Consider the following 19,170-nt stretch of genomic DNA (forward strand, 5'->3'; position numbering starts at 1 on the left):
GCTCGCGCTACTTTGAATCCGTCTCTTGTCCAGGTCAGTCGTGCTACTATGCCTTCTGATGAGGCAATGGACAATTCTCAGGGGGTAGACGATGCCCATTCTATGGCTGAACGGCCTATTGACATTGAGAGTGTGAAGCGAAAGAAGTTCAAGACCGATGACCTCCCCTTGTCTGCCGCGCAACATGCGGTCATTGACAAACTCCTACATTCATTCAAGAAGAAGGGTGGCTTCGATAGTGTTCGTAAACAAATATGGGCTGACTTCAATGAAGGAGTATGAGGTATTATTCACACGCCTTTCTGCGCTCTGCTGATCATGTTTGAACAGGAACTTCGAACCGATTTTACCAACAAGTTGGTCGCACTTGCAGAGTCAGAAATCGATCGCGAGCCAGCACTGCTATCCCGCGAAAGAGGAAAAGCAGCGACGCTCATCGAGGGCGCGGTAGACCGTGGTGATGTCTACAAGAGCGTGGAGGACTCTATCGACCAGTTAACCTCCAAACACCTGGATTTTATCCTCGAATCTGTTCGTGAGATCCGATGCCAGGACGTTGGGGAGGAAGTTGCCGCGCGTGAACACAAGTTAGGGAACAAAACCGATGCAGATTACGAAGCCTACGTTAGCGCCCAGCGTAAGGAGCGGGAAAAAGTGTGGCGCGAGGAGGAGCGCAAACAGAGGGAGATCGAGGAAGAGGAAAAACGTGTCAGGGATGAAGAACGCAAGAAGAAGCGTGAACTCGAACGACAGAAAGATGAGGAAGACCGGGCCCGACGAAAGGAAATTGATGAGCAGAGGCGAGCTGATCGTGAACGCCAACGCGAAGAGCAGCGGATTCTCGATGAGCAGCGAGAACGAGAGCGGGATGAAAGATATGAGCGACGCAGGCGAGAAGATAGGGAGCGATATCGAGGCTGGGACCGCGACCGCGACCGCAGTCGAACTCGAGACAGAGACCGTTTCCGTGATCGCTCTCCGGCCTATCGTTCTGACCGTGGCTTATCCCCTCGGACCCGGGATTCAAAACATGAGAAGTCATCTGCGTCTAATGCTCCCACTCCTGTGCTAGCACCCCTTGTGGATGAGAAGTCACTTGAGGAGGCTGCTTTGCAAATGCTATTGAAAGAAGGCGAAGAACTTGCAGCCAAGGCTCGACAGAAGCCTGAGTTTGACTTTGAAGAAGCCGAGGCTATTGAAAATGGACTGAAACCGCCAGTATCAACGTTGGGGCCGGCTAAGAACTCCAATGATTCTAGGTTCTCCAATAACTCTACTAGAGCAGCCAGCCTATCCCGAGATGCTGACGCGAGGCGTGGTTCTTTTGCTGATCGGGGTGATCGGCCCCGACATATGACTCGGGATCGAAGTCGCAGTCGCTCGCGTCGACGGCGCACATCCCGTTATGACACAGATCGTCGACGTGAACGGTCCAGGGATACTTCTGTGAGGTCTCGAGATCGTGATATGGATGCGCGCCGTGGCTACCGCGACTTCCGGGATGACCGAGGTGGTGGAAGCTACAGACCAAGCCGTCGCAGTCGCAGTCGCTCAGCTGGCCGCCGTGACCGGGACCGCAGTATTGGCCGCGATAGAGAGAGAATACGGGATCGATCGCGGTCCCGAGACCGAGACCGCAGCCGCAACCGAGACCACGACAATTATCGTCCTCGGCGCAATCGGCCCTCTCGCTCACCCGTACGCCGACGTTCTCGCAGCCGCTCACGCTCGCGCTCGCGCCGTCGTGCTCGTGACCGAGGACGGTCACGATCTCGATCTACTCGACGGCGATCTCGGTCTCGGCGTCGTTCGCCTTCTCCTACTTTAGATATCGACCGCTACGTGCCCTCCACCAGTAACCGGAGCAAGTCACCCCGCCGTCGAGTCCGTTCTCCAGAACGAGAGCGAGAGCGAGAACAGCGACCCCGGTTAGCTGACATTGACCGTTACAAACCTGTATCTGAACGAGATAAGGATCTGGCTCAAGCAAAAGAGGGAGATTTTGAGGTTGCCATGGAAAAAGAGAAGGAGAAGGAGAAAGAAAAAGAAAAAGAAAAAGAGAAGGAAGTGGATGATCGCCGACCTCGTCGACGAACTCCTAGTCGTCGAAGAAGCCGTAGCCGACGACGAAGCCCAAGTAGACGACGAAGTCCAAGTCGACGACGAAGTCGCAGCCGCAGAAGGAACCGGAGCCGATGATTTTCGCAGATGTTTTGCCATGTATCAAAAGACAGGGAGGCTTTTTTTACCCGCTGGCTTATTCTTAAACCTACCCTGCAATAATAACATGTATTATTAGAGGAATTAGTAGCGATTGAATACATTTGCCATCTACTATTTGTACTTAATTCCGTCTAAACTTCGGGTTGAAATTATCTTGATGCTGATGTAGATCACATGCATCATCCATGGTTTCGATAGCAGATAAGCTTATTCGTTATCAGTTCTCCACCTAAAAAAAGTTCAACCAGACTCGCCAACTTCCAGTCTTCCAAGACACAGACAATACCCGCGGGCTAACGGACACTGAGATCGCACTTAGCAATAACAAAAATCTCGAAATATCTGCCAGAACGCCTTCCAACCCTTAAACCCCACATCAGCGCATCGCAATCTCCCAAAAATCTCTGCAACTCCCAGCAAACCGCATACCTCGAAGGAACATCCAAACTATGCCAAACGCAACTACAAGATCCGAGGCTGCTGCAAGCAATCCCTCTCCACAAACCCTAAACCTAGCAGACCGCACCGCGCCCCGTCGACAGCGCGCCAACTCTGCTCAATCCTCCGACTCAGACCCAACCTCCTCTTCAGGGTCTTCTTCAGAGGATGATAGCGAGAGCGAAAGGGAAGACGAAGAACATTCTGATCAGGAAATGAATGGTACCACAGAGTCGACCACCCACGCGCATGCCTCTGATCCATCCTCCTCACTACCTCACATCGCCGGCCGCCCGAAACCGCGCATACATCGCATTAAAGGCGATTCGGGACTTTTGTCGCGGCTCAACGCTTTCTTGCCAAAGATGAAGGATGCAAATGAGGATTTGAAGAGGCAGATTGAAGCTGGGGAGGCTGGGGATCTGGTTCTTGATAATGCTGACGAGAATGGGGAGCAGTATATTGAGATGGTAAGGCTTATTGACTGGGCTTGATTATTGGGATGGAGTTTGCTAACGGATTTTAGGATCTCGGCCTTGGGGTTTTGGAAGAGAAGCGCGATGATGATTCTTCGAGTGATGAGGAGAGTGATGACGAAGGGTCTGAGGGTGCCACTGGGCCTGGGAAAGCCCCTCAGGAGATGAATGACTCGGATATCATTGGGAAGCTTATGGGAGGCAAGGGTAAGAAGTCGAATACGGATAAGCCGTCTATCGAGGAGATGGCGTAGTAAACGCTTGTTCGATGGTGTTCGGTTGCATTATCTTTCGGTCGATAGGTGTGGTCCTGATTCACTCATGGCGTTTACTGGCTTGACATTTGCATATCGTGGTCTTCGTGGGCTTCGTGGGATCCGTGTTATCATTTAGCGTCTAATGCATTGTTTCACTCTACAGAAGTGGCTCCAAACCAGTCTCACACACAAAGACACATACATTCATTCCTATTTATGTATGCAAACCATCAGAATTCAAGTCTAGATAACGGATATGGAAGAAAAGGTAATAGCAAAACAAAACACGAGCATATCGCGTATCTCTATATATGCATGAACCCATCATACACTATGACTGAATGACATTATTAAAAAGGAATAATTTTGCGTTTCTCCGTCTCATCTTTCAGACGACTTCCTTGATACGGCAAGTCCAGCCGGATTCCTGGCTCAGAAGAGGCAAGCTGTAGCAGGTCAGTATACTGATTAGGAAGAGATGGGAAGGGATTGAACTAACCTCGCACCAAGACACCAGCCCAGCTCGTTGTTCTTGATCTTCTTAGCGATCTTGACCTCGCGGGACAAGGGCATTTCGTAACCAGTGTGCAGCAGACCCATCATGAAGCTGAGGTCCATACACCAATCCGGGCGATCTCGAAGTTGCACGAGCGCGTTATCCTCATTCTCGAACTTGATACTTTCGAAGGCCTTCCATTCGCTCTCGCCAGCACAAACGGTGGCGGTCAGCTGGTTAAGCTCATCCAGAGTGAAAGATTCCGGCATTCCGAGAGGAGCCGTGCGGTCGAAGAAATAAGAAAAGATGTACACGTCCTCTCGGGCGAAAGTCTTCGAGAGAGAGGGCTGGTGGACACCGTTGAAAGAGCAGGGTGCAAGCTTGCACTCCCCGCTCTTCTTCAAGATCTTCTCGGCGATAGCACGGCACTGGGGTCCCATAGACTTGTCCTTTGGCCCGACCATGGTCACCCTGACTTTAGGCCCAAGAGGATGATCAGCAGGGAACTTTAGATCAACTACCTTCTGCATTCCTGGGCCAATGCAGGGGTTGGGAATGGGCTGGTCAACCCAGGACAGGTCCTTGGGGCTCTGGGCTAGCATCGCCTCCACAACCACGGTGTTCATAGCCTCGCGAGCAGACATGAGACCGTATCCAAGATGAGAGTGCTGGTACAGCTCAAATTGGCGGCCACCGAACTTGAGGTCATACTTGTGGTCACCAGCGGCGAGGTGCTCCGGCATACCACCAGCCTTGCTCTGCTCGAAGGTAGGCTGGAAGACAATCTGAGTGGAACCGCCACCCAGATCAAAGACGGCAGCAGTTGGAGTCTCATCCGGTCCACCGATCTTGCCCAACAAGTAGTTGGTTGTAATCCAAGCGTAGACACCTTCATCTGAACCATCCATAATTTGAACGCCGCCCTTCTCCCTGGAGACAACGGGGAAGGGGTAGGCGGTCTCCAGGCGGTGTCTAACGGCTTCCAAGATCTTGTTGCTCATTTCAGGACCAAGAAGACGAAGTCCAGCCGTGGCCTTGACGGCAACTGGAGAGCATGATCTGTACTCCTCAGGAACCGACTTCACAGCGACATCCATAAGAGGGTCCAGACTCAGAGCTGCACCCTCGGCATCCTCCCTAAAGGAGCTAAGACCAGAGCCTCCTTCCTTCTTCTTTGTTTGTTCGAAGACCTCGTTCTCAAGTTCTGGGGTAGGGCCACAGTTGTTGAATCGGTATACATGAATCCGGGACCCAGTGCTGCCAGCATCGATCATAAGAGCATACTGAATAAGAGGCTTGGACGAATCAAATGGCTTGGTGCATTTCGAAGTGGACACGCCACTGCTTGAAGGTGGTTGCTCTGCTAGATAATCAGTTCTGCGAACGCCAGCGCGCGAGGGGAACACCAACCGGTGGTAAGATGTGAAGCGCTCGGCTGCGACGGAGAGAGCCACACCAGGACCATAAAAATGAAGGCGATGATTGCGCCTGTCTTCAAGTATCGCGATCTCTGGGTCTGTGCCATGTTGACGGTTTCTTTGTCAAAGGACTGACTGGACGTAGTAGACTGTGGGATGGCAGAGCCGTCGCTGCGGGAGATGGAGCGGTGGCGGGCGGCCGAATCTATGTAGTCAGATTTGCTGTTATGGTTTCGATTGTCGACTCCAGTCGACATTCGAGCAGTTATCGGATATAAGGGTGTAGTGACAGGTGGCGTTTGTCACTGGCGCAGGAAACGGCTGAACGATCGTACCAGGTTAAGAGGAAGAATGAAACAAGTAAGTAACCATTGATCCCGATATCCTCCAAAAACACCAATCCAGTCTAGGGGGAGAAAAGTGGATAAATGTAAAGAGGTGAAATTGTCAGGGGAGAAAGGAGATTCAGGGTTTCATGGTTGTGGCGCAGATGTGGCGTCGATGCATGCGTGGATGTACATGGTACATATGTACATACCTCAGGAGAACTTCCAAGACTTAAGCACATAGGAAACGATTAAGATCACAACATCGATCTCATCTACTAAGTGTGAACTGGGCTTCTCTTCCCCTTGAAAATCAAGAAAAATACAACCGCACCAGCGAAGTAACACAAGCAATGTTACAATTTTGTGGGTTGCAATTTAATAAGTTAGCAGTGAGAACCACATCTTGCAGAGTCGAGTGCTATATACGGAGTATTCGAAATATAACGAAACGGTATTTGAGTGTGTTCACTTCCCTATAAGGAGAGAGTAGAGCTTCAAAGACTTGTTAGCATGTACTACTAGAATTACCTAGGTACCGGGTCAGATTATCTGGCCGGAAGCATCACCTTCCAAAGTTAGTATGCCGGGGGCCTTGCTAATGTTTGTCATGTTTGCATTACGACGTATTTGACTTCCCCATATTTAGCGTCCCATCCACTTGCCTATGAGTTTTATCGTTGCGGACCCTACATTTTCCTTTCGTGGCAAGCTGGCCGCCCGTCTACGGTTCCTCCAATATTTCCCGCTACCAGCCTGCAATATGAACCACACACGCGGTCTCATATCATCCGCCCAGGCCCTACGCCAGATCTTCATCACACCCGTTCGCTCCTCCAGGGTTGGGTTTCTTGCCTCCAAGCCGCTTCAGAATGCTCCCCAGACTCGGTTCTTTCAACAGTCCCGTTGCCTAGAGCTTCGAGGATACCGGCCACCCGTCGAAAAGCCCCCGATAAATGAAGCTATCCGTTCATCATTTGTCCAAGTTGTGAACGATGAAGGCGACCTCGACCCCCCGACCAGACTAGAGGACGTCCTCGAAAGCTTTAATCACTCCGAGTTCTTTCTTCTCCAGGTGCAAGAAGGAGACCATGACAATCCGCCGGTTTGCAAGCTATACAATAAGAAAGAAGTGCGGGAACTTGAAAAGGCCAAAGCAAAGTCAGCTCGCTCATCCAAGATTACACTCAAACAAATTGAACTGAACTGGGCAATCGATGCCCACGATTTGTCGCACCGCCTGAAACAACTCTCGACCTTCTTGGAGAAAGGCCGCAGGGTGGAAATCCTACTGACTACCAAGAAGCGCAAGCGCAAGCCCACGGTGGATGAGATCAAACAGGTCATGCAGAGTGTTTTGGACACGATCAGAGAGGCCGGTGGAACTCAGACCAAGGCAATGGAGGGGGAACCGGGGAAGCAGCTCAAGATTACTGCACAGAAGAATATCTAGCAGAGAGGACTGGTCACGTGTATATTATATGGCGTTGAAATCTAAAACATGGCGTCGATTCCAAACCCTGGAGGTTGTATAGCGCTTTTTTTCATCACTGTTAGACCCCGGGGCCTCTGTTCAAATATTGAATGTGATGGCACCATGATACTTGATGCCACTTGTACATATCTCGGAAGTAGCACCGGAGAGCTACAACATGAGACAATCGCCCTCCGCATCCGCGTCAAGGCATAATTGCCTCACTAGTCACCAAAAAGCATACATAAAATTGATGTCCCATGTTCAACCTCTACATGTGCCTTCTGTCCGCAATTCGAGGTCGGTGATTGGCTGATGACTAAGCTGCCCTGAGGATCCATCCATCCCGGAAGCCATCTTACTAGAAAATTTGGTGTTGATCTGGGCTTCTTCTCTCCCATCCCTACTCCATCTCCTCAATCTTTCTTTTTTGTTCTTGTTCCATCGTTCTTGTTTCGATTGAACCAAGATGTCGACCATCTCTCGTTCATTGAACCTCCTGGCGCGCACTAGCCGGTCCTCCCTGCTGCGTCCAACTACCGTCAACCCGGTCCACCATGTCTTTAGCAACAAGGTCGCCGGCCGTGGCTTGGCTACTGCTTTCGAGCGTAACAAGCCCCACGTGAACATTGGTAAGTTCTTGTCTCTGGCGCATAATCCACCTTCATGCTAAAAGGTTATTGTTTAGGTACCATTGGTCACGTCGATCACGGCAAGGTAAGCTATTCGCGACTCATTCCGACATGTCCGCCCTCCGAACATGAAAATTAACACCGTCCTCCCATAGACTACCCTGACTGCCGCCATCACCAAGTACCAGGCCTCTAAGGGCCTTGCCAACTTCCTCGACTATGCCTCCATTGATAAGGCCCCTGAGGAGCGCAAGCGTGGTATTACCATCTCCACTGCCCACATTGAGTTCGCAACTGAGGACCGGCACTACGCTCACGTCGACTGCCCTGGTCACGCTGATTACATTAAGAACATGATCACTGGTGCTGCCAACATGGACGGTGCCATTGTCGTCGTTGCTGCTTCCGATGGTCAGATGTACGGCCCCCAGTCTAAAAACCTAGCTTGAAGAGTGTGCTGACGCAAACCACACAATAGGCCCCAGACCCGTGAGCACTTGCTGCTTGCTCGTCAGGTCGGTGTCCAGAAGATTGTTGTATTTGTTAACAAGGTCGACGCTGTCGAGGACCCTGAGATGCTGGAGCTCGTCGAACTCGAGATGCGTGAGTTGCTCTCCTCTTACGGGTTTGAGGGTGAGGAGACTCCTATCATCTTCGGCTCTGCCCTCTGTGCCCTAGAGGAACGCCGCCCTGAAATTGGTAATGAGCAGATTGAGAAGCTCATGAAGGCCGTCGACACCTGGATCCCCACCCCTGAGCGCGATCTGGATAAGCCTTTCCTTATGTCCGTTGAGGAAGTCTTCTCTATCCCTGGCCGTGGTACTGTTGTCTCTGGCCGTGTCGAGCGTGGCCTCCTGAAGAAGGACACTGAAGTCGAAATTGTCGGTGCCACCGACTCTGGTAACCCCATCAAGACCAAGGTTACCGATATTGAGACCTTCAAGAAGTCCTGTGACGAGTCCCGTGCCGGTGACAACTCCGGTCTGCTGCTCCGTGGTATCCGCCGTGAGGACATCCGCCGCGGCATGGTCGTTGCTGCCCCTAACAGCACCAAGGCCAACAACAAGTTCCTCGTCTCCATGTATGTTTTGACCGAGGCTGAGGGTGGTCGCCGTACTGGTTTCGGTTCCAACTACCGCCCCCAGGTCTACATCCGTACTGCTGGTATGTCTAATTTCCACTGATTGATCTGATACCAAATTGATATAAAGGATACTAACTATGCTCTAGACGAGGCTGGCGATCTGAGCTTCCCCGATGGCGACATGTCCAAGCGTGTCCAACCCGGTGACAACGTTGAGATGATCCTCAGGACCCACCACCCTGTTGCTGCCGAGCCCGGTCAGCGCTTCAACATCCGTGAGGGTGGCCGCACCGTCGCCACTGGTCTGATTACCCGTGTCGTCGAGTAAATGGTCCGCTCACACCCATGGTCAGGCAAGCTAATTGTCTGACCCTTGTATTATGAACCCCTTTTCTTTAACATCTTGTTTGTTTTGGCACCTTTTATTCCACAGCGCGGGAATCATCGATCAGCACGAGGGATCCGGGGGTAAACCGGAGTTTTCGCTTGAATCTTGTTCATGTACCTCTACTGTCTTGGAGATGTAGTCGGAGTTTCCTTCATTTCTCCACTCCCGTGAAAATGTATTCAGACCAAATTCTTCCTAGGCTCATATATAATTTCAGTCAAGTCAATGCGTACGCAAATTTCGTTGCTCCACCCTCATTTCCAGTCTATGCAATAAAAGCAGAAGCTGTGTAGCAGTAAGCTCGATGGGGGGAAGATAGATGATCATATTGTGACCCCCTTGGTGGCGGTGCTAGTGGACGGCTAGATATCTTAGGCGGAGGTGGGTTAGGAATCCGCCTACCTAGATACTTGTGTATCTGTACTTTCCACATTCTTTAGGAATTCAGATGACTTCCATCCCATCTCATTCATCTCGTTATCCATCGAGTTTCATCATTCAGTAATTGTTTATTACAGACATTTTTTTTTATTAATATTAGCTATTCTTAGTTCTGAAATTAAGGATGGGCTTTCTTTTTTTAAAAAAAAGGAAACAGCAAAAAGACAAGAGGAGCAAGAAGTAAGAAAGAGAACGACGGGCAAGGCACACAAGGCGAAAAGCAGCGCCACTTTCTTGAATTACCCTGTGATCTCTGATCCGCGGGGTTTTTCTCGCAGGCTCTTACGAGGCACAAGCGACTAGAGGGCTCGTCTGCCAACAGTTTTTAGCCACTCTCGGCCACGGTCACGGACACGTTCGTCTTGGCAAGCGCGCTGCTCATGGAACTTTTTCTGTCTCTCCGTGAATTGCTCTATAGCATCGATGATAGCCGTGGTCTGCTCAGACCCCTCTGCGTATCCCCGTTGTTCAAAAGCAAATGAAAGTTTGGGAGACCGTGACAGAAGATAAGAAGGAGAAGGGGGGCTGACGTTCTCTTAGCCAGCTCAGAAGCCCTTCTCGCTTCTATCAGAAATTGGTCAATCATTCTCGCCGGGCTAACCACAGTCACAGGCGAGAGTTCATCGCTGTCCAAGAGCTCTTGACTCAGGCATATCTTTCGTTCCTCATAGGGGTTTCCATGTAGGAACGACCCGTACTTCTTAACGAGCTTAGCGGGTTCCACAGCGGTCAACCAGGTTTGCTGCATCCCAAGTCCTTTGAACAAATAGTTAAAAGCGTAGAAATCCGAAATGAACCAACCATCGTCTTTCGGGCTGGCGGTGGAGAGGGTAGGGTGTGTGACCCCGAGGATGATAGTGTTCTCATGGACCACGGGCACCGTTGAAGATATGAACATTGAAGGCAGCTTATCAGGTTGGCGGGCATGGCCACCCCGGACAAGAGGCTGGTAAGGAGGTGGTGCTGATGATGATGATGATGTGGAGACATGATGACGGAGTATATGAGTGAGATGTTTTGACAGATAGAACCAGTCCGTCGAAGTCCGCCGGCCATCGGGCCCCGCGTTGGCGGCCAGGGATGGCGGCCGAGAGCACGAGAAAGACCAAGGCGTCGGAGAGGCGGACGTCGGAGGGCGGCATGACGAAGTGTCCGCTCTCGTCATAGACAATCTTATCATAGTAAGGCAGGTCACCGTTGTCACGCTGTTCCGGCCGGGCAAGCGTCCATTGAGCTAGACGATTCATGCTGTACAAGTGCGAAGCATATTTGTCCATCATATCTGGAGGGCAAAGACCTTGGCGTTCGGTATGGTTCGCAGGCTGACGAAAGATCGGCGGTTTGGGCACCATGTTGGTTGGTTGGTTCAATAAATGGAAATGTGAAAGATGTAAGACACGACAAGTGTACTGTTGACATGCAATGCATGCAGGGTATGCGTTTGTCTCTGTGCAGACTGAGCATTTGCCAGGTTTGTCGTGTTTGTCATTCTCAGAGGCTATTTATACAGCCTCCTTCCCATAGATTCATATCATATCATTCTTCCTCCTTCATCCTCCTGGTAGCATGTAGCCCCAAGAGGTTATGAGTCCTTCGCTCGAGATCCCTGAGCGAGCTTTTTTCATTGATACCCTGTCATCGTCAAGGTGCGCTGCATCAGCAGCTGCAGAGAAAGAAGAAGAGGGGTCAGCCATTGTAGCTGATACAAAGAGATAAAGAAGATAAAATGATGTGAACACAGTTCAAAGATACTGTATACCACGATGGAGATAATCCCCTATGAAAAGAGACTCCGTTTGGTGCTCAAAGGCAGATTCACACAGCGGTGATTGCTCAAAGGCGGGTTCACACAGCGGTGAATTGTAATCCGGGTACGCACAGCGGTGTCTCGGGATCTCGCACAGCGGCGATGAATAAAAGGTGAGAGATATAGCTTCTGCTATTCTCAGCGAAAAGTGAGAGATATAGCTTCTCCAAAAAGTGAGAGATAGCTATTCTCCAATGAAAGCTTAGATCTTGATGAATCTAGCAATGAAAGCTTAGTTCTTGATGAAACTAGCAAAGGAGATAGAGGAAAAAAGGGCCTCATAACCTGTTGAGACTACGAAGGAGGTGAAAGATGGAGAGGAAGTGAGAGAGGTGATGATGAATCTATGGAAAGAAGCTGCCCAGGTGGTATATAAACCAGCTGTATGACTAAGATACAAAGAGCCAACCTTGGAATCTTCCAAGGTTGGAAAGAGCTCAGTCTGCACACAGAGAGACAAACGCATACCCTGCATGCATTGCATGTCAACAATTACATCCAATAGAAGAGTACGGGTTCTGATGGAAGAAGATGAAATAGAAAGTTTGAGGTATTCCAAGGTTCTTAAGAACTACCTACTAGGTAACATACATAGGGGTTATTAAGTATTTACCCACACCCTGTTTTCCCACCAAAACTGACCAAGTTTGGACCTTATTCTCTCAATAAATTTATATTGTAATAATTTTTTAGATAATTTTTAATAAAAACTTATTGTCAGATTAACAAAATATCTCTTTCCAAATAGTCCAATATATATAGCTATTAAATGGTAACTGATTAAAATGTAAATGTCAATATAAATCCCCATTATATATAGTGGCTCCCATACTAAACTCGCGATTAGAATCTTATGTCTAACTTTGAAAATTGACTACCCTCTACTAAATATACTTACTAATATAACATATAGGCTAGAAATGATAAATAAAAATAAAAAGAATAAAAATATGTTACAGTATAAATTCATTGAGAGAATAGCGTTCAAAATTGGTCAGTTTTGGTGGGAAAACAGGGTGTGGGTAAATACTTAGTGACAGGGTCTGTATGTACATACTCGTACTACTGTTGTATGGTAGAACCCGACGGACTTAACGGATGTAGGATAGTGCATCTGATTGGTCCGGGCGAAAATATCGCACCACCTGGGCACTTCGGCCGAACTTGACGGACGAATATCTATGGGAACTATTCAGCTGTAGACTTCTTTCTTGTTCTTTTGTTTAGGATTACGTGGGAACAATTTGAGCTCGGGATTGCCTTGGCTTTTCAGAACTCTTGCGCCCCTTTTCTCTTGTCATCCTCCAGAGATCGTTCCTCGCCAAAGGACCCTGCTGCACAACCTACGACGACTGATTTGGTCGACTTAGCAACACAACGTCCGTGAACAGAGGATCTTAACTTGCATTCTCGCTATACTGGTTAGTATGGGTCTCTGGTCGGACCAAGAACCGGCGCGAAAGCGGATGAGGAAGGGGACCAAAAGTTGCACAGAGTGTATGTGTCAATAGACATTTGATATGCCTGCGCTAATAGTATTCAATTATAGGTCGGCGACGTAAGATCCGATGCACATTCCACCCCAACCGTCCAGAAACTTGTAATGAGTGTCGGTCCCGAGGCATGAAATGTGTTGATCAAGAACATGCGGTTGTTACCCCTCCATTATCCGGCTACCAGCGGAACTCCCAACTTGGCGAACAGCCATACAGTCTCCGCGAGCGAGTTGCACACTTGGAGAACCTCGTGGAGGGGCTGACCAAGCGACTAGACCAACGGGACTCTAACACTCCGCCTTGTGATCACCATGGAATAGAACAATGTTGGTATCTCCCGGACGAATGTGGATTGATGCCAGATGACTGACATTAGCCAGCGGACGGTATAAAAGCGCATTCAAGACCACTGGATACTGAACCAGACGAACTAGGCCCATCCAGTGACCAAATTTGCAACGCGCCGATACTACAACTGTTTGACAACTATCTCGTGAGCCGCCGAGAGGACTCGTCGAACAATGACAAATTCGCCGGTGTTCAGGACATGTCGCCAAAAGCCGAAGCGGTGCGTGCAGAACTCATGAGATTTCTACCTCCCTTAGAGGATATGAATAAGATTGTCAACGCGTCCTTCCATTGCCTCGTGTGGAAAGATCACTTCCCGGAGCTCTTCGATCGACATGCCGACAGACTCGTTTTCAATGAAAATTGTCGCGATAATCTAGTGGCTCCCGCCGAAGTCGCGAAGGTACTCATGTGCCTGAGTATCAGCGCAGTTCATGCCCCGTCTGAGTTTGACTTTAACACTTTAACCGTGCCCTTTAAACCTCAAAAATTCTCTGATCAATGCATTGAGATGGTGGACCGTCTAATCGTCCGTGATGACAACTTCGCGGCTACCCTACCCGGTATAGAATGTCAGATGTTACTCCACAGGGTTCATTTGACTGATGGCCGGCTCCGGAAAGCTTGGCTGGTGATCCGTCGGGCAATCGAGTTTGCCCATTTAGCTGGGATGCATCTGTCCACTAAGGTTCCAAGGCCAGGCGACTCTTTATATCAAAGGCGCTTAAAAATCTGGTGTTCCCTGGCAACATCAGATCGGTTCCTGAGTTTGATTCTTGGCCTGCCTTATGGTATCAGCGATCAATTCTTTTTGCCACAGATGGAGCAACGTCTCAATTCAAATTTATCAGCTCCCGAGGAATACGTGTCGCGCATTGGCATTATCACGGGCCATATGGTTGACCGAAACCAAGACCCTTCCAAGATGACTCTCGAAGCAACATTAAGACTGGACCAAGAGCTGCAGGATTCTTGGGAATCCATGCCAAGTCACTTCCAAGCCGCAGAGCCTTGTCACTATGAGAAACGGGAACACTATATTGAGAGGGTCCCTTTGCAATTCATGCTCAAGCTACTACGTGCTTTCCTCCACCTCCCCCTGATGCTGCAATCTCCCCACGAGCCTCAATTCCGTCCCTGCCACACGATCGCGATTCAATCCGCAAGAGAAGGGCTCGTCCTGTACAAGGTCCTTCGATCTAACATCAAGCCCTATTTGTGCAAAATGATCGACTTTATGGCCTTCACGCTATGCCTTCTTTTGATAATACACCTGCAAGGCTATTCCGACGAGAATCCAGATCAAAGTAAAGAGCAAGATGAAGAAGATTGGGATATGGTAAAAAAGGTCATTGGGATCCTTGGCCAGGCGGCAACGGAGCTGGGAGGCTCAGTTGCTGCCGAGTCTGCAAACATTCTCCGCGCCATCCATGACACGAAAGATTTCAAGCCCGATTGGAGCAGCGTCTCGAGCTGCAAAATTACCGTGCCCTATTTTGGTACTATTACTGTGGGGGCGGGAACCAAGTTTTCCAAAGGTCGTCCCAAAACCAACGAGCCGACCTCAGTAGTATCAGGCACCATAGGGACCGAAGCTTCCTGCTCAGGACAACGTCCTACTCAGCTCTATACGCCGCCGATGTCAGACCCTGAATGTGCACCGAGTACCAACACTGACGGCATAAATGATGCTTCCTTCACACCTACGATGGGGCCTGGATATTCAGACGAGTCATGGCTTCCGAGGAGTGAAACAGTGACAAACCCATATGTTGGCCTGGAGCTCAACGCATTTAGTGGTCTGTTTGATGATTTTGGGCAGTATATGTGGCCAAATCACAGTGTTGACCTCGGACTTGATCAGGGCTGGAATCTGGACTGGTCAGATGGTGTGCCACCACCATGAGTTTAGATACCCTTGTGTATTTACTTAACTGCCTGAAATCTGTATATGATGTAAACTAAGAACATTTGACAATAGATATATTCCGTCGAACGAAATGCGGTTTCTATCATCTGATGGCACGACGCGGATGGAGGAATCTGCTGCCAGAGACCGGTGAGGTCTAAATAGCGAAGCAACATTGGTTGTCTGTAGTGACAACTATGTATACCATTAGTGTAGGAGATATCAATATCCCGTTGATAAAATACCATCTAAATCTAGAGTGGTCCCAGAAATGACGTTGCCGGGGCTAAAGGGGTTTATGTAAGACTTCCCCAACCCACGGGTGGACATCGACCTCGGGACTGATCATCTCAATGAACCCGTGAAACGACCGTGTGATCCCTGAATTATTCCCATTTCCCCGTTCGATTAGTCTGTTGCTTTTTCCACCTGCATGGCCCTCTAAGTCCTAATATATCTTTGCCATTTCAACTCACTCTTGCCACGAACACCTCTCCCCCTCAACATACACAGAGCAGAAGATAAACATGGCTGAACGACGCCCCTCAGGGTTGGAAAGGAGTCCAACTGCGCCGCCGGTTCTCTCAAATGGCCACTTTGCTTCGATCGGTGCCGAAGGCGATGCTTCTTCCTATGAGCACGGCGTGCAGGTCATTGATGAGAATAAGGAGTTCAAGTACGGCCACCTCCATCTGCTATGGTTCGTCCAATTTATAACGCTTGAATGCTGATCGCATCACTATAGTCCCGATCTGTCCAAATATTTGTCCCTTGAAAATGTCACGCCGGCTGGTTTCAATTATCATCTCATCTCCGTGTTTGGTTCGCAATCCACCGGAAAGTCCACACTGCTCAATCACCTGTTCGGTACCCAGTTCTCCGTGATGTCGGAGCTGGAGAGAAGGCAAACGACCAAGGGTATCTGGCTTTCGAACAACAAGAAGCAGGGCGACGCCGGCTCGGCGGAGCGCATGGCTGATAACATCTTGGTCATGGACGTGGAGGGAACTGACGGTCGCGAGAGAGGCGAGGATCAGGACTTCGAGCGCAAGAGTGCGCTCTTTGCGCTTGCGACGAGTGAGGTTCTCATTGTCAACATCTGGGAACACCAGGTGGGGTTGTATCAGGGAGCCAACATGGGGTTGTTGAAGACCGTGTTCGAAGTCAACCTGCAACTGTTCCTAAAGGATAAACAGTATGTATCCTTTCGATCATCTGCTTCTCTTTGCGCTTCAGGTGCTAATCTCTCTACAGTACCACTCACCGGTCCCTCCTATTCTTCGTCATTCGTGATTTCATTGGTACCACACCACTCAAGAACCTGCAGAAGACATTATTGGAAGACCTCTCCCGTCTTTGGGACACTATATCGAAACCTGCGGGCTTGGAAAAGTCGACGATTCACGATTACTTTGATTTCCAATTCTACGGACTGCCACACAAGGGTTATCAGCCTGACCAGTTTGTGACGGAGGCAAACAAGCTTGGCCTGCGTTTCCGGGAAGGTCACCGAGACCCAAAGAGGGATGCCCTAAAGGGCGAGTTCTCCGAAGGAGGAGTCTTCCTACCTGAATACCATCGCCGCATCCCGGCCGATGGATTCTCACATTACGCGGAGGGAATTTGGGATCAAATCGTCAATAATAAGGACTTGGATTTGCCCACACAGCAGGAGTTGCTTGCGCAATTCCGCTGCGACGAAATTCTGCGCGAGGTAATGATCGGCTTCGATGAGGCCATCACCGCATTCGAGGATAAGCAGGCCGAGTCCGTGCGTGTTGGTGCGCCTGAGGTCCTAGGGGGACTTGGTGTTGCCATGCGTGCTGCGCGCGTCAAGACGCTAAAAAGTTTTGAGACGGAAGCCAGCCGATACCACAAGGGCGTTTACCAGCGGAAAAGCGCCGAGCTTCAGGGCAAGGTCGATACCCGCCTCAAGGCACTTTTCCACGGCCAGTTGTCGGCAGCTCACAAGTCTGGAATCCGCGATTTCAGTGATTCGGTCAGCGCTGCTGTCAAGGATGGCCAGAAGAAGGGCGGTAGCTACGACTTCGCCGAAATCGTCGCCAAGGAGACCCAGTCTTCATTGGAGAAGTTCGAGGAGGTCGCCCACTCCACATTGGTGGATGGAGCTTCTTGGAGCAACTGCACACAGGAGCTATCTTTGTTTAAAAAAGAATTGGCTGAGGTCAGTGCCCGTCTGCGCCGCGATGAAATGAGACGTCTGGCCACCCGCGTTGAGCGGTGGGTTCAATCTCGTCTGGGTGAATCTGTGGGCCTTGAGTTCAATGCGCTCGGGTCTGGAAGAGCTGGCGGTGGTGCACCCGAGAACGGGGAGAAACCTACCGAGAAGGACTTCTGGGATCGGATCTGGAACTTGTTCGAAGAAACTGTTCTTGACGCTGAGCGGAGATTCACAGACCGTGCGAGCAGCTTTGATGCTAGTATTGATGAGGTCGATGTTGGCCTTTGGCGACTGCGGCGTAAGTCTTGGGGTGTTCTTCGCGCCAAGATTGAGGAGGAGATGATTGAGGGCAACCTGCTTCTCAAACTCCGGGAAAACTTTGAGGACAAGTTCCGCTACGACGAAGCCGGCGTGCCACGTATCTGGCGCCCAACTGATGACATCGAGGGCATTTACACCCGTGCTCGCGAGTCTACCTTGACGGTGATTCCTCTCCTGTCTCGGTTCCGCCTCGAAAGGACTACTGCCCCACCCCCGCTTGACCGATGGATTGGACACACTCCAAGCACCGCGACACCTGCGGACGAGGAAGATCTGGCCCCCATCGGGGGTGTGGACGAACACGAGGGCAAGAGTTTAGAAGAAGAGATGACCATTCTTAGCGATGCGAAGCGCCAAGAGCTCACTGTACGATTCAAGAAGGCCGCGGACGGTGTCTACGTCGAGGCCAAGCGGAGCGCCATCGGCGGTATGACACAGGTCCCCTTGTATTTCTACGGTTTGTTGCTGGCTCTTGGCTGGAACGAAATCTGGGCTGGTAAGTTTTCATTGATGGATCCTTCATTTTCGCACTTACTGATGTACTGTCCAGTCCTCCGCAACCCAGCTTACTTTATCCTGCTATTTGCGTTTGCTATTGGCGCATACATCACTTACCAGCTCAACCTGTGGGGTCCCATGCTGAAGATGACTGAAGCCGCCTCCCAGCAAGCTCTAGAAGAAGGCAAGCGCCGCCTGCGCGAGTTCCTCGAATCCTCTGACACTGGCCGCCAGGCGATTGCTATGTCGGCTGGGGAGCGTGCTGGGTCTTCAGGCCGAAAGGAAGAGTATGAAATGTCAGATATGCAAAAGCGTGCCTCGAACGCTAATGACGACTTGGATGACATGTAACTTCTCTGCTTGCTGTTCCCTTCTGGCGATATCACCCTGTACTCTACTTCCCTACTTTCTGTAGCTTCTATATGCATACCACATGGACTTTGGACAACAATCTCTTTGGAAATAGGACATCTGAATTTGACAGCGACTGCATCTGGACGGCCTAAGGGCTGTACTGCCTTCTTACCGTTGTTGTTTCGGCTCTTTCGGGGCCGCCGACCCAGGGGTTTATACTCGCATGTGAGGACGTCGCGCCTTCCGGAAGATGATCTCAATTACCTCATTGCTACCATAGCGAGTTACACAGGGCAGCAGGGCAGGCACGTTGCGAACGAAGGAAGGAACGAGGAGGAAATAACAAAGGATGAATTTGGGATATCTACCCACACAGACGTACCTGTCATAGACCGTGAGGGCTTCTTCATTTGCATTGCATGGATGGTCCACGCATCAGAACTCAACTTCTACATGACCTCTCTTGGTAAGACTTAATCAGATCCTATCTTCTCCTGCATTGGTGATATGTTGGCCGGACAAACCCTGCGCAAAAGACCATTGAGCTCAGGTTTAGTCCTGGTTTGATTTGATTCGGCTAAATTGGCGATGAGCTCTTATTG

At 50.1% G+C, this 19,170-nt stretch overlaps 8 protein-coding genes across 8 annotated transcripts; 6 read left to right on the top strand and 2 right to left on the bottom strand.

The window, feature by feature from the left end:
* Positions 1–48: 48 nt before the first annotated feature.
* N7525_001108 (BOD1/SHG1 domain-containing protein) lies at positions 49–2,199 on the top strand (the record flags this gene model as incomplete). The annotated part of the gene is made up of 2 exons (XM_061211768.1): positions 49–276; positions 331–2,199. The coding sequence occupies 2 exons, from the start codon at positions 49–51 to the stop codon at positions 2,197–2,199; spliced, it is 2,097 nt and encodes a 698-aa protein (XP_061070994.1).
* Positions 2,200–2,672: 473 nt separating this feature from the next.
* N7525_001109 (NOPCHAP1/New4 family protein) lies at positions 2,673–3,391 on the top strand (the record flags this gene model as incomplete). The annotated part of the gene is made up of 2 exons (XM_002558262.1): positions 2,673–3,131; positions 3,188–3,391. The coding sequence occupies 2 exons, from the start codon at positions 2,673–2,675 to the stop codon at positions 3,389–3,391; spliced, it is 663 nt and encodes a 220-aa protein (XP_002558308.1).
* Positions 3,392–3,782: 391 nt separating this feature from the next.
* N7525_001110 (guanosine diphosphatase) lies at positions 3,783–5,565 on the bottom strand (the record flags this gene model as incomplete). Its single annotated transcript, XM_002558261.1, has 3 exons — positions 3,783–3,840; positions 3,894–5,250; positions 5,301–5,565. 3 exons carry the CDS (start codon positions 5,563–5,565, stop codon positions 3,783–3,785), a joined length of 1,680 nt encoding a protein of 559 aa, XP_002558307.1.
* An 832-nt stretch (positions 5,566–6,397) lies between these two features.
* On the top strand, positions 6,398–7,087 carry N7525_001111 (putative translation initiation factor IF3; the record flags this gene model as incomplete). The annotated part of the gene is made up of 1 exon (XM_002558259.1): positions 6,398–7,087. The coding sequence occupies one exon, from the start codon at positions 6,398–6,400 to the stop codon at positions 7,085–7,087; it is 690 nt and encodes a 229-aa protein (XP_002558305.1).
* A 490-nt stretch (positions 7,088–7,577) lies between these two features.
* On the top strand, positions 7,578–9,152 carry N7525_001112 (translation elongation factor Tu; the record flags this gene model as incomplete). The annotated part of the gene is made up of 5 exons (XM_002558258.1): positions 7,578–7,740; positions 7,797–7,825; positions 7,896–8,158; positions 8,219–8,904; positions 8,971–9,152. 5 exons carry the CDS (start codon positions 7,578–7,580, stop codon positions 9,150–9,152), a joined length of 1,323 nt encoding a protein of 440 aa, XP_002558304.1.
* A 913-nt stretch (positions 9,153–10,065) lies between these two features.
* On the bottom strand, positions 10,066–10,930 carry N7525_001113 (uncharacterized protein; the record flags this gene model as incomplete). The annotated part of the gene is made up of 2 exons (XM_061211769.1): positions 10,066–10,599; positions 10,685–10,930. 2 exons carry the CDS (start codon positions 10,928–10,930, stop codon positions 10,066–10,068), a joined length of 780 nt encoding a protein of 259 aa, XP_061070995.1.
* A 1,957-nt stretch (positions 10,931–12,887) lies between these two features.
* N7525_001114 (uncharacterized protein) lies at positions 12,888–15,210 on the top strand (the record flags this gene model as incomplete). Its single annotated transcript, XM_002558256.1, has 3 exons — positions 12,888–12,957; positions 13,010–13,282; positions 13,337–15,210. 3 exons carry the CDS (start codon positions 12,888–12,890, stop codon positions 15,208–15,210), a joined length of 2,217 nt encoding a protein of 738 aa, XP_002558302.1.
* A 530-nt stretch (positions 15,211–15,740) lies between these two features.
* sey1 (dynamin-like GTPase SEY1) lies at positions 15,741–18,565 on the top strand (the record flags this gene model as incomplete). The annotated part of the gene is made up of 4 exons (XM_061211770.1): positions 15,741–15,913; positions 15,959–16,408; positions 16,468–18,212; positions 18,267–18,565. The coding sequence occupies 4 exons, from the start codon at positions 15,741–15,743 to the stop codon at positions 18,563–18,565; spliced, it is 2,667 nt and encodes an 888-aa protein (XP_061070996.1).
* Positions 18,566–19,170: the final 605 nt, after the last annotated feature.

Source organism: Penicillium rubens, assembly GCF_028828025.1.
Source record: "Penicillium rubens strain IBT 27055 chromosome Unknown utg000001l_segment0_segment0, whole genome shotgun sequence".
Lineage (NCBI taxonomy): Eukaryota > Fungi > Ascomycota > Eurotiomycetes > Eurotiales > Aspergillaceae > Penicillium > Penicillium rubens.